Source organism: Papaver somniferum, chromosome 4 (genome assembly GCF_003573695.1).
Source record: "Papaver somniferum cultivar HN1 chromosome 4, ASM357369v1, whole genome shotgun sequence".
NCBI lineage: Eukaryota > Viridiplantae > Streptophyta > Magnoliopsida > Ranunculales > Papaveraceae > Papaver > Papaver somniferum.
Window position 1 is genome coordinate 3,964,495 of NC_039361.1, and position 12,987 is coordinate 3,977,481.

Below are 12,987 nucleotides of genomic sequence, written 5' to 3' on the forward strand. Positions count from 1 at the left end.
CGCAAATTTTCTAATTCTCGGAGGATCATCACATCTTTCTCATGATCTTAGCTGATGTCGTTTATTATATCATTTCTAAAATTGCTCTGCGACGCTGTTGTGTTGTTGATAATTTCGCTGAAATATTATTGCTGCGAGATTCTGATCCTACAATGACTATTGTATTCAATAGTTTCTCCTTGAGGAATGAAGGTTTTGAGAGTATGGAGGTTCTCCGCTTGAGCATGCAGCTGATAATCCATGTACGGGCAGTTGATTTTACGGTAGTAGCGGGAGCCTTTTACCACGTTGAGATGTTTCTTATGCAAGACAAGCCCCATCATACCAATACATTAACACCTGATTGGAAAAGGCCAATAGACGCATAGGAGGGGTTATCTTATAAACAGTTTTAGTGTAGCAGCGGAAAGAATCGGGTACTGAACCTTCATCATCCTGCTTGATCCTGAAAGAATCAAAAGTTTCCCCCTTGGTCCATTCTTGCTTGACCTTGTCCTTCAATAAATATAGAACAACTTTACAGCGACAACAAGAATCACAGAATAATGACATGCAGCATGTTAGCATGTTGCTCTCAACATATGCAATACAAGGATGATCAACAGCTAAACGTGGGTTCAGCCGCGACCGAGTAGTAGGAGAAGCTATATCTGGGAGTCGAGTAAACTGAATTTTCTCGTGGTGGAGGTCGAATGAGAGCAACATTTCGATCCTACGGTTGTTATCGACTTCATTAGTTGTCCTCCAATAAAGTTCACCACCACAAAGGGTGGCTGAACTACAAGCTTTTTTCGAAATTTTTGTTACTATTTGACTAGGAAAAGGCCGTGAACCAGGTGGTGATGAAATTTCAGCAGGAGGAGTACTTGTCACCCTCCAACCATCCTTAGTTCCCAAGGTACAGACAGCACAAACAAATTCATCAGTTGTTTTTGAAGTAAGAATAAATACCACCTTATATTTCCGCGATAATGAATCAAAACCGAAACCATGACACAAAGGTGTGCATCCTAATTTCTCAGCGAAATTTGGATGGTAGATGCAAAGTTGATCATCGCTGATCGGATTAACCACGATTATCGCAGCCACAGGATGTTCTGTTACTAGCTTAATACATGCTAAACCATTACAACAGCCTACAAGTTCAGTCCCAACTCTGTCATTTATATCCATGAAACGTTTAAACCTGAAGCCATCCTGATTATTTTTTTCTGTGTCTAGACGGAAAATGAAAGCTCTCTTATCAGTTGCACCTGATGGTTGATTAAGGAGATTAAAGAATAGACTCGGCCTGTTTTGGTTCTGAACAAAATGGGAGGCAGCAAATCGTGCATCATAATAAATAGAATTGTACCATAACTTAAACTGCATATGCACAGAGTCTGAGCTGGTGATCTCGTCAGAACATGTTCGATTATCATGTCTTCAGGAAGATATGGAAGATCAATTTCCAGTTTTTTCTTCTTGGTTTGCTGCTCATCGCTTTTCTTCTTTCCCAAAAACGCCATGAGAAGCAAGGAAAAACCCTAGTTTTTTATTGACAGAGAGAACGACCTGTGGAAATTTTTATTAATCTCGGCAGATTTTATGCAGAAATTTGGGCAATATGATCTGGATAGGCATTTAAACTGTGGGCCGGCAGAAATTTTGCCCCAGTTGAGATCCTGCACTGAAATCTGGATGGATATTGTAGCTTGACTTATGAAGAGGAGAAACTCAGAAACTGCACATATAATCACTTGCAGTAACTAGAATCTGAAACATATATGTATATACCCAATTTTGATTAAGAAGTGCACATCCATATGTAAGATTTCAAAGATTTGTACTTGTAAAATTCGGGGATGCATTGAAATAAAACATAAATCTTTAAAAGACTAATACATCATAATACAAGAACACAAAAGAAAGTATGTAGTCTAATTTATTTGATTGATTTCTCTCTCGTACTTGCAAAAGCCCGACCGCAGATAAATATTTAGGCAGAGACTCCTAGCACTTTCTTTATGTCTTTCTGGAAAACATAACACAAGAACACAGAGAAACAGAGTTAGCCAAGTCAACCAATGAAGTGAATCATTAGTAGGTAATTGTGGAACGAAGAATAGAGAATAGTACCTCAATGCTGAGAGGGGAGGTTGTGGGTGCATAACGGTCAACAACTTGGCCTTCCTTGTCAACAAGGAACTTGGAGAAGTTCCATTTGATGCTGTCCCCCAAAAACCCACCTTTGCTGGACTTCAAGAACTTGTAAAGTGGTGCAGCGTTATCTCCATTGACGTCCACCTAACAAAGAGAACATTGGCATCCAGAATTACACATTGGTACTAAAATATAGGCATGCACAAAAAATCAGTAAAGCCCCCTTAACCTATTGCAGGATGTACGCACACTAAAATTTTTGTCCAAAGAAAGTGAAGGGCAGCAAAAATAGTGAGAAGGTGGAGTAAGGGTTTGATCATGTTATAGAATGCTAGATTTTACCTTGTCAAAGATGGGATACTCGGCTTTGAAGCGAGTGCAGGCAAACTCTACAATCTGCTCATTGTTTCCTGGTTCCTGGCCCCCAAACTGGTTACATGGGAAAGCCAATATCTCCAAACCTTCAGAAGAAAGAAACGCAAAAATGAAAGTGTCAAATTCCTGTTCAAAAATCTGAGGATCACAAAGAACGTGCCTTAAATCCCAACGAATTTTCAACATCAAAAGATAAAAAGGCAAACCAACCTTGATTCTTGTATTTGTCATACACCTGACTTAGCTCTGTGTAGTTCGAGTTGGTTAATCCACTACAAACACCAAAACCAAAAAGAAAAAGAAAAAGAGTTTAGACCTTTTTAATAGAACTATTTGCACTTAACGAAGTACTCTCGTAACCAAAACTATAACATTCGGTTAGCTAGCCATCAAAAAACATAACTAAAGTAAACCCAACCAAACCCAATATGTATGCAACAAGTAGTACAGAAGCAACAATTGAAAAAAAACTATAATTCAGCCGATTAAGGCATACCATTGAGAAGCAACATTAACAATCAAAAGAGCCTTTCCCTTGTAAGTGCTTAGATCGACATCATTTCCTCTAGCATCCTACAATTCAAAGACACATAATAAGAAGACATGTACTGATGATTGTAGATTGAGATGAACTTACACAGTAATGTTCCCAGCATTTGGGGCAAAAAGTCTGTCCAAGAACCACTACAACAATTCAAATTATAGCTAACATACTTCCCAAGATCATCAGCAATACAATTTTAGGTTCTGACTTCTACCAACATGGTTACATCCCCAGTTTTCAAAAAGATCTAATAAACCGTTACAATCACTCAAAATAAGCTAATTTCCACATGCAAATTTAACATCAATTCTACAATAAACAAAAAAAAAAATCTCCACCAATTTATTCATCAAAAACCCCAATTTTCAAACCTCACTGAGTAATTAAACTCCAATACAAACCCATTACTAGTATGATTTCCACCAATTGAGGTACAATTTCTCAATCCCATAACCAAAAAAACATTTCACAGAATTTAACAACCAATACAACAAACAAATCTTAAACAGAACATGAAAGAGTAGTACTAACCTTGACAGTAAAATCATAGATCGAACTTTTACTAGATTGACTAGCCATTCCTGAAACTGGTCTTAACGAGAAAAAGGGTACTCTGCTTCTATAACAAGATCCTGGATTTTTAGATGAAGAAGATGGAATTGCTGTGCTGAGTTTGGGGGTTCTCCGACTCAAAATGATTTTGGCTGATGCCGAGGAAAAGAACATTCTTTCTTATTATAAAGATCCGGGTTGAGAAATTAAATTTGGACTTATCTTTAAAAAATCGGGCTATAATGTGGTGGAGTTTTGTGCACGTGTAGGTCATATGTGAAACCGCGTGGAGGCTGCTTATAGTCTACGCGGGGGCTTGCGTGAGCAGTTACCGACGCCTACACCGGTATGTCGAGTGTGAGTTATGAATACTCACTTTTATTAGCGGGTGAATTTTGGAACACGGCTTTGTAAAAGTGGGTGACTGAAAACTGGCTATAAGATATCCGGTCGGAGATATCCGTCAGGTGATATGTTCACTTAAGATTATTAAAAGTTCTGAATGACTGAAACAGTGATAAGAAAAACTAAATTACATGGATATGTGTATATCATCATCCCATTAGAAATATGAAAATGTTTGGTGTACCGAAAAGGAGCACCGTCATGTGCACCGTAATTTTGATGTGAGAGAAAAAAAGATGGTGGACCCCATCTTTTATTCCATTCCTGCAAATATTTCCCAAGGTTGCCCTAACAATCCTTGGATTTTTTCACGGTGCAGATCGAGGGACACACCTTCGGCGTATGTATCATCGTGGTTACAAATAAAAGTAGGTAAAGTGAAACCTTCATATAATATATGTGTGCAGACTCCAATTGAATAACAACGACTTGACCCAAGGTTTGAGAAACGTCCGTTTTTTTCCCGAAAAAACGATCATTAAAACAGTCACGCCTATGTAGCGTGTCTGTGAGGGGTCACCGACACCCGTGTCTATATATTACCGATAAATAGGAAATAACGGCGCTATTTAGACAAGTTCTAACTGTTTTCACGCATGTTATAACTGTTTTTCTAAAATTGAATTTTACGCTTTTTCCTTCTAAATAACATTTTAACGCAAGTTTTTTAAACCATTTTTCCTGTTTTTACGTCAGTTATAACGTCTTTTAAGAAAAAAGAGTATAAAAATATTTTTTTACAATTTTTAATTTTTTAAATTAAAGATTAGAAAATTGTAATTTATCTTTTAAAAATAAAAAGATAAAATAATGATATATAGAAAACGGTGTAATAAAGTTATTAGACCCGTTATAACTGTTTTCACGCACGTTATAACCGTTAGATAGGAATTTCAAACCATAATTCATTTTTATTTTCTATTTAACCGTTATAAGGCCAGCTATTTTATAATAAGGTATAAAAACACGTTTTCTCCTTAAATAACGCGTCTTTTGCCCGAAACGTGCTCATACCAGTCAAAACGCGTTATAACGGTCACGTCCCAGTGGCCGTGACCTGAGTCGTGACCTATTATTCAAACCTTGACTTGACCTCCATTATAATTTGATTAGTATGTTTATTCAAGTTATCATAAAATATATTGTTTCTTTCCTTCCACATACTCCACCAAATGACAGACGGAAAATACTCCCACAGATGTTTAAGCATCTTCATAGCTTTCTTGTTTTTCCACTCCAATGAAGCTTTTCTAATGTCACTTGTAAAAAACCCATCTAATTCCAAAATATTTATAAAATACGACTATACCTCAAAAGTTGTTTTGCAATGAAAAAATAAGTGAGCATTAGTCTTCTCATGAATACCACACAACAAACACGTAGCATTCTGGAACATTCATGCATTATATAATTGATCCAAAATGGGGGCTCTATTAACTCAAAGTCCACACAAAAAACGATACTTTTAAAGGTACCTTTGGATTCCAAAGTTTCTTATTTGTAAATGAGATAAAGACTTCAGTTTCAAGAGCCAAGCATGCATAAGCAACCGTAATCCTTTTCCATTGCCATACCTCCACTGTCTATCATCACTAGCAGCTACATCAAGTGTGGAACTAGGGTCACCTTCTATCACCTGTAATAACTGAATTTCCTCGTGCACTTCTAATTTATTCAAAACTTTGACAAATTGTGAATTCCATACTCCTTGTTCTGACACCATCTCCTGCACGTTGAGATTTTTTCCTTTGGAAATTCTGAATAACAAAGCAAATCTCAACTTTAACGTTTGTTCACCTATCCATATATCATCCAAAAATAAACACCAGCACCATCCCTTATAATCAATGAAGTACCAGATTTGACGAAATCTATAGCTTTAAGAATTCGCATCCAAAAACTTCGACTAATGGTTCTTTTAGAAAGATTAGGAAATAACGCTTCATGAACTCCACCAAATTTTGCGCTATAATTTTTTCCTCAACACACGTTTTTCACTGCCATATATATCGCAAATCCATTTCACATGAGGTGCCTTATCGACAAACTGCAACTTCCTTATCCCTGCACCACCTCTAGATTTTGGCAGAATTGCTTTAGACCACGACAGCCAACTCATTTTTCTAACTATTGAAATCGAGCCCCACAAAAAATTCTGCATTACCATATCTAGTTATTTAGCTACAGAGCTTGGAATTTGAAACATGGTCATGTAATACACAGAAAAACTAGCTAACATGTTTTGAATCATCAGTAACCTCTGCCCCTTCGATAAGTACGTCCTTTTCCACCCATCTAACTTTTGTTGGAATTTTTGAATCATTTCATTCTAAACAATTCTGCACTTTGACTTGTTCCAAGTTGAATCCTCAGATAGTTCATTGGTAAAAGTTGAAGAACATCCAAAAATGTCAGCACAAACATCACCACTATATAATTGACCAAGGCCTATAATTGTGCTTTTCTTGTAGTTTACTTTGAGTCCAGATATTTCAAAAGCTAAAAGAATATTCTTCAAGTTCTGTACCTGAGTTTCGTTGTCGTCTAGAAAAACTATAAGATCATCATCAAAATAAAGTTGAGTTATGACTGTACCTTGCTCAGTTACTTTGAAAGTAGAAATTAAACTTTGATTTTGCTACTGATTTAAACATCAAAGATAGCACCTCAGCAACTAAAATGAACAAAAATGACGATATCGGATTTCCTTGTATGATTCCCTTCTTGCTCCACCCTTGAGTATAACAACGGATCTAGGTGTTGTAATACACCATCTATTTCAACTCCACCATTTATAACCAAAACCAAATCTCGCAAGCGTAGTATCCACACATCACCAATTTACGTTATTGAACGCCTTTTCAAAATCCACCTTGCATATGATACCTGTTTTTTGAGATCTCAATCTTGAGTCAATAAGCTCCGAAGCAATTAGTACTCCATCGTGTATCTTCCAGCCATGAATAAAAGCATTCTGGAATTCTGATATGATAGAAGATATCATCACTTTCATCTTGTATGTAAACAATTTCGAAATGATATTATATACGCTACCAATTAGACTTATGGGTCTAAAATTATGAAGATACACGTCGCCTTTACATTTAGGTATTAGCGGTAGTGTAGTTGATTCCCCAGTCAAGTGAATGGTTAGTCCCAAACTCTATAATCACCTGCATAAGATCAAACTAATCACTTCCTATGTATGCTTATAAAATTGCATTGTAAAACCGTCTGGACCCGTACTTTTATTTACACCAAAATGATCTACCACGTGTTTTACTTAATCTTCAATGAATTCTGTTTCTTGTGTAATACTTTCCATAATAGAGATAGATGGCATCTCAAGGTCTTGAAAACCAGGCCTACACCTATGTTTCTCTGTGAAAAGAGAAAATAGAATGATTCTGCCTCCTGCACAATCCTACGCCTATCAAAGCAAAGTCTTCCATCAATTTTTAAGCAATCAATATTATTCTGTTTGTATTTGAAGGATGCTAACTGATGCAGATAACTCGAATTCCTCTCACCATCTTTATTTTACTCTTTTATTAAGTTTCCAAGCTAAAGTAAGTGATAAAGAAGTATATTGGATTTTCTCTTGCTCTCTTGTCACTATATCATCATCAGACAAGCCAGAAATCTCCTCTAGGTTTTATCAAGCACATATGTTAGAGCAATGCTTGGTCGAACTCGCAAGCGTTGCTATGTCAAGCTTGTTTGTCAAGTTTAGTTGATCAAAACTATCTACTTGATTTCTAGTCTACTTGTAGCTATGTCTCGGATTAGGATAGAATGTTTAGTTAAGCTTTAGACTTCACGACATTCACCAATTGAAGAAGAAGATCTACTGAGGAGCTTGGAGGAACTTCATCAACAAAAGGTATGTGGAGACTAAAACGTATCTATCACTCAGAAGTTCATTCTATTCTATATTCTAATGACACTAAGTCGTATAGTTATATTTACTTTTACATTATACACATTTGATATTCCGAGTCGAGTTTATCTCGCTTATCTATTTCTCGATATACGTGTTGGAAGCTTTTTGCTTTAGCTATGTTCATCGTATTCTTGAAGAGTTTAGTTGGAAACAATTTATTTTTTGGAAAGTAAATATTAAGTCAAAAGATGATCATGTGAAAATTACCTTGAACATATTATATAATTTATGTGAGACATTCATTTGATGTTAGCTCGGGAAGTTTCGTATTGGTCATTCGATCACTTGAAAATAAATTGAATTTAATGGTATGTGTGAGATTACCATTGTCGTCTTCTAAGGATGTTTATATAATAAAAATAAGAGTTTAGAATGATTATCCATGTCTGGATACAACACGGTATGCATACCCAGTATGCGAACTATATTGTGATAATTCAGGTCCTGAATATTGTTTGCGTACCTAGTATGCGAACGGATTCACCTGAGAAGCTCCGGAACTCTTGTTTGCGTACCTAGTATGCAAATGGGTTTACCTTAATTGGGTCCAGAACAGTTGTTCGCGAATCGGGTTTCTGAACGGCTTGACTAGGTCAAGGTTCGGAGCTGCTGTTCGCGTACCCAGTTTGCGAACACAGTGGTTAAGTTCTAAAATCGGTAATGTATTATTCCTATACTCATGAACATAAACATTTATGATTTAAGGAATGAAAATTAACTTTCCAAACCGTAGCTTAATACTCATGAATTGATTCTTGTGTAAGTATTGTACAATCACGAATTAAATCGATTTTGTTTCAATTTGTTCATGAATATTTCTATGAGATACTGAACAATTGAACAACTCTATTTGAAACACAATTATATTCATTTGATTATCTATCATAATTGATTGATCATCATATTTGATCTAGAAGTATTAAATGAATATGGTTAAGTCAAAAGTGTTCATATGGCTAAATTCGGTTAACTGTTATTGAAAAAGCGAGGGTCTAACAACCACATCCAATATTTCGTTTAGGCAATCTGTATGGACAACTCCAATATAATTCCAAGAGAATCAACTAGACAGTCAGATTCAATCAATGAAAATATATCCAAGATTTATATCTCAATTTCTCAAATCAATTTGCAATTGAACATATAGAAATCTGTGAGCCGGATCAATATGAGAAATAACTTGGATGGTACCAAAGACCAATATCCAAGCGTCAATCAATTTCAATTAACAACCAAAGGTTGGATTTACCAATTGATTGAACTACATACAACCTGTGATATTTCAATTATATAAACAAATATAATGCGGAAAAAAAATAACACAGACACTAGGAGTTTTGTTAACGAGGAAACCGCAACAAAAAAACAATGGGACCTATTCCAGATTTGAACACCACACTGTATTAAGCCGCTACAAACTCTAGCCTACTACAAGTTAACTTCGGACTGGAATGTAGTTGAGCCCTAACCAATCTCACACTGATTAAGGTACAGTCGCGTTCCTTACGCCTCTGAATCCCAGAAGGACTCTACGCACTTGATTCCCTTAGTTGATCTCATCCACAATTAAGAGTTGCTACGACCCAAAGTCGAAGACTTGATAAACAAATCTGTCTCCCACAGAAAAGTCTATTTTAATAGATAAAACTGTCACCCACAGAAATACCTACGAAGGTTTTTTCCGTCTTTTGATAAATCAAGGTGAACATGAACCAATTGATAATCCGATCTTATATTCCCGAAGAACAACCTAAAAATATCAATCACCTCACAATAACTTAACTATATGGTAGTAGAAAAAGCTATTATGGAATCACAAAAAATGAGACGAAGAGCTTTGTGATTACTTTTTATATCTTACCTATCGGAGATAAATCTCGAGCAAATCTCAGAGAAGATAATACTAAATACGATAGAACAAGTAAGATCGGAACACGCAACTACAGAGAAAATAGTTGGGTCTGGCTTCAAAATCCTAATGAAGTCTTTAAGTCGTTAACCTATAATGGTTTTAGGAAAAACCTAGGTAAAAGGATAATCGACTCTAGTCGCAACTAGTATCACAGAGGAGGTGTGGGGATTAGGTTTTCTTGTTGATAGAATTATCCCTTATATAGTCTTCAAATCAAGGTTTGATAACTTTGAAACAAAGAAATCAATATTCACCATTAGAAATATATTATGAACCTAACAATTACGCACAAAGGTTATTATAACCGGTGAAGCAACAACTCATATCATCGTTGAATCAATAAATAAATTCATAGAAGTAATTATTCAAATCATAATAGTCTTTTGCTTAATTTATCCAATCCAAAAGAACCTAAAATTCCAGATGGTTTCAATGATAAATCCTAGTTACAATAATCTAGCAAGACATGGCTTTTTCAAAAGTCATAAACATATTAAAATAAAGCACTCGGAAATCAAATCAGAAAGGAAATGAAAAACAAAGGAACGCAAACCCTTCTCCAGGTGTCTGTAACTGCGCCTGTTCTTTTTCCTTCTCAAGTTCTTGTTCTTCCCAAACGGCGTCCAGCCGGCCTCCCATTTCCTTGAAGATTTTCAGTTCCCTTTTATTTCTTTCTTCCTCACGTTACAAATGTAATACCAGCGAATGAGAGCATGCCACATCACCCTTCCAACACCACTTTTTATTAAAAACAGATATGATCCTTTCTTTAAGTGTCGCCATAAGAATTCTAAATTATAACTCCTCGGATACCCATTTAAGGTATGAAATTATTTCCTGCATGTGTATGCATGAAAATATTTCTTTCCTTGTTCTTGGGATAAGGTAGGTGCAAAAGATTTGGAAGATTCCTTGCATCGCTGTAAATTCTTTCGGTCGCAGCACGACTAATCCAGCCACATACACAACTTTCTTTGTTTTCCTGCCGGCCACTTCTTCCTAACTCCGGCTGCAGTTGCTAATGCCTGACCATCTAAACCTCGGTCCTCGGCCACAGGTAGCATGTAATTTTGGTTTCTTCATCGTCACAACATCTCTACCGAGCTTATGACAACCGCCAAATACGCCCCATTGAACCCGTGGCCAACCAGTTCAGCCAACAACAACCACCAACTCCATTTCACCACCAGCTTCCGAATTCAAACCCGTTAAGGCTTCTATCTTTATTCTTCTTGGCCACCGACTGCACTGTCTTGATACGGAAAACAACAGCACTAGCCCGGTCATTCATGTACAACATCACCAGCATAAATGGCACCACCATTTCAGACAGCTCCACCGGCGAAATCCAGCTTTGCTGCCAGTTAATCCTCACCAGTAGAACAGACCCATTTTCCGTCCCTGTATCTCACATCGAGCCAACACCTGCAACTGACTGCTGCCTCGATCAATAGCATAGTACACTAACTTGTTGACTGCCAAACTAAAACCCCCAAATCTCTGTTGACGTCCGGCAAATCTGTGATGTCTTGATCTCGATCTGGTATCAACAAATATTACTAACCAACACGGACTGCAGCTGCTTGATTGAGAGATGGAATGTTCTTTTGTATTGTAAGAAACAATATGTGGTAGATAGCCGGACACGTATCCAACTTAACCCCTCATCTCCTTGTATTACAGCACCACGTCCCTTGGCTTCCTTTTAATGTCTTTGGCAAGTGCCAGATAGTACTTTACCCATGTTAACCACTGAGGTCAATTTCTTGGCTGTCGGTGGAAATTCGTTTGTATCCATCTGTAACATAGCCTTGCCGTGAAGTGATGTATCCAAGCAGGTGACAAGACCACTTTAACTTCATCTCATTTGTACCGATGAGCCACTCTGGTGATTTTTGCCGCATTTAGCCGTTTGTGCCGGATAATTGGAATTTCTTGTACTTTCTACAAAAGCACTAAAATAGTATTATTAGTCAAAATATCGAGTCCTACCTAATATAAATATGGGTATAAAATGTAGCATTTACATGCTTATCAAACCGTACCTAAACGTGTATATTGAGTTGTCTCAATAACAGTTAACCATATTTAGCCATATAAACATTTTTCTCTTAACCATGTTCATCTTAACATTTCTAGATTAATTGATTTGTGTTACTCATAGAGTTTTTCAATTGTTTATATTCTCATAGAAGTATACAAGACACAATTGAAGCAAAATCGGATTGATTCAAAAGAATCAGTTCATGAACATTTTATTCACGGTTTACAAAGATTGCATTCTTTAATTATGAGTATGAAATCATACTTAACTAATTGTATAACTTGAACCACTTAAGTTTGCAAACGGGTACACAAACTTTAGCTCCGGACAATCAGTTGAAACAATTTGCGAATGGGTACGCAAACTTGGTTCCCGGATTTCAACAGTTAAATTAGTTTGCGAACGGGTATGCAAACTTAAGTACCCAGACTTAAACAGTTGAATAAGTTTGCGAACGGGTACGCAAACTTATGTTCCGGACATTGGTCACAAGGGGACAGTTTGCAAACGGGTACGCAAACTTTAGCTCCGGAAAATCAGTTGAAACAATTTGCGAATGGGTACGCAAACTTGGTTCCCGGACTTCGACAGTTAAATTAGTTTGCGAACAGGTATGCAAACTTAAGTACCCAGACTTAAACAGTTGAATAAGTTTGCGAACGGGTAAGCAAACTCCCGGTCCCGAATTCCGTCAAAACAACTTGTACACTAAGTACACAAACCGTAATGTATCCATACATGGGTTTTAGCTCTTAACTCCATTTCAATCATTGAAACATTCTTAGAAGACGACAATAATTGTCTCACACAAACTATTAGCTTATAAGCAATTTTCAAGTGATCGAATGATCAATACGAAACATTACGAGTCTACATCAAATGACTGTCTCACTCAAATCATATAGATGTTACCAGGTGATTTTTACATGATCATCTTTTGACTTTCGTCAAGAATAATGAAGAACGTAGTTAAAGAAAAAATCTTTTCAACACATATTTCGAGAAATATAGAAGCGAGTTAAACTCAGCTCGAAATATCAAATGTGTATAACGTAAAGTCTATATATCTA

The 12,987-nt window shown here is 36.5% G+C and overlaps 1 protein-coding gene across 1 annotated transcript; it reads right to left on the minus strand.

Moving 5' to 3' along the window:
* Positions 1-1,745: 1,745 nt before the first annotated feature.
* Positions 1,746-3,812, minus strand: LOC113274608 (probable phospholipid hydroperoxide glutathione peroxidase). The gene is made up of 6 exons (XM_026524003.1): positions 3,593-3,812; positions 3,014-3,090; positions 2,728-2,789; positions 2,485-2,603; positions 2,119-2,286; positions 1,746-2,014 (listed from the first exon to the last, which is right to left on the minus strand). The coding sequence occupies exons 1-6, from the start codon at positions 3,785-3,787 to the stop codon at positions 1,979-1,981; spliced, it is 657 nt and encodes a 218-aa protein (XP_026379788.1). The 5' UTR covers positions 3,788-3,812; the 3' UTR covers positions 1,746-1,978.
* Between the last annotated feature and the right edge of the window lie 9,175 nt (positions 3,813-12,987).

Coding starts and splice junctions, on each gene's coding strand:
- LOC113274608 (XM_026524003.1), bottom strand. CDS start 3,787: ATGTTCTTTTCCTCGGCATCAGCCAAAATCATTTTGAGTCGGAGAACC. Junction 2,790..3,013: donor GTTAATGTTGCTTCTCAATG/GTATGCCTTAAT, acceptor TGGTGTTTGTAG/TGGATTAACCAACTCGAACT. Junction 2,015..2,118: donor CCTCCCCTCTCAGCATTGAG/GTACTATTCTCT, acceptor TATGTTTTCCAG/AAAGACATAAAGAAAGTGCT.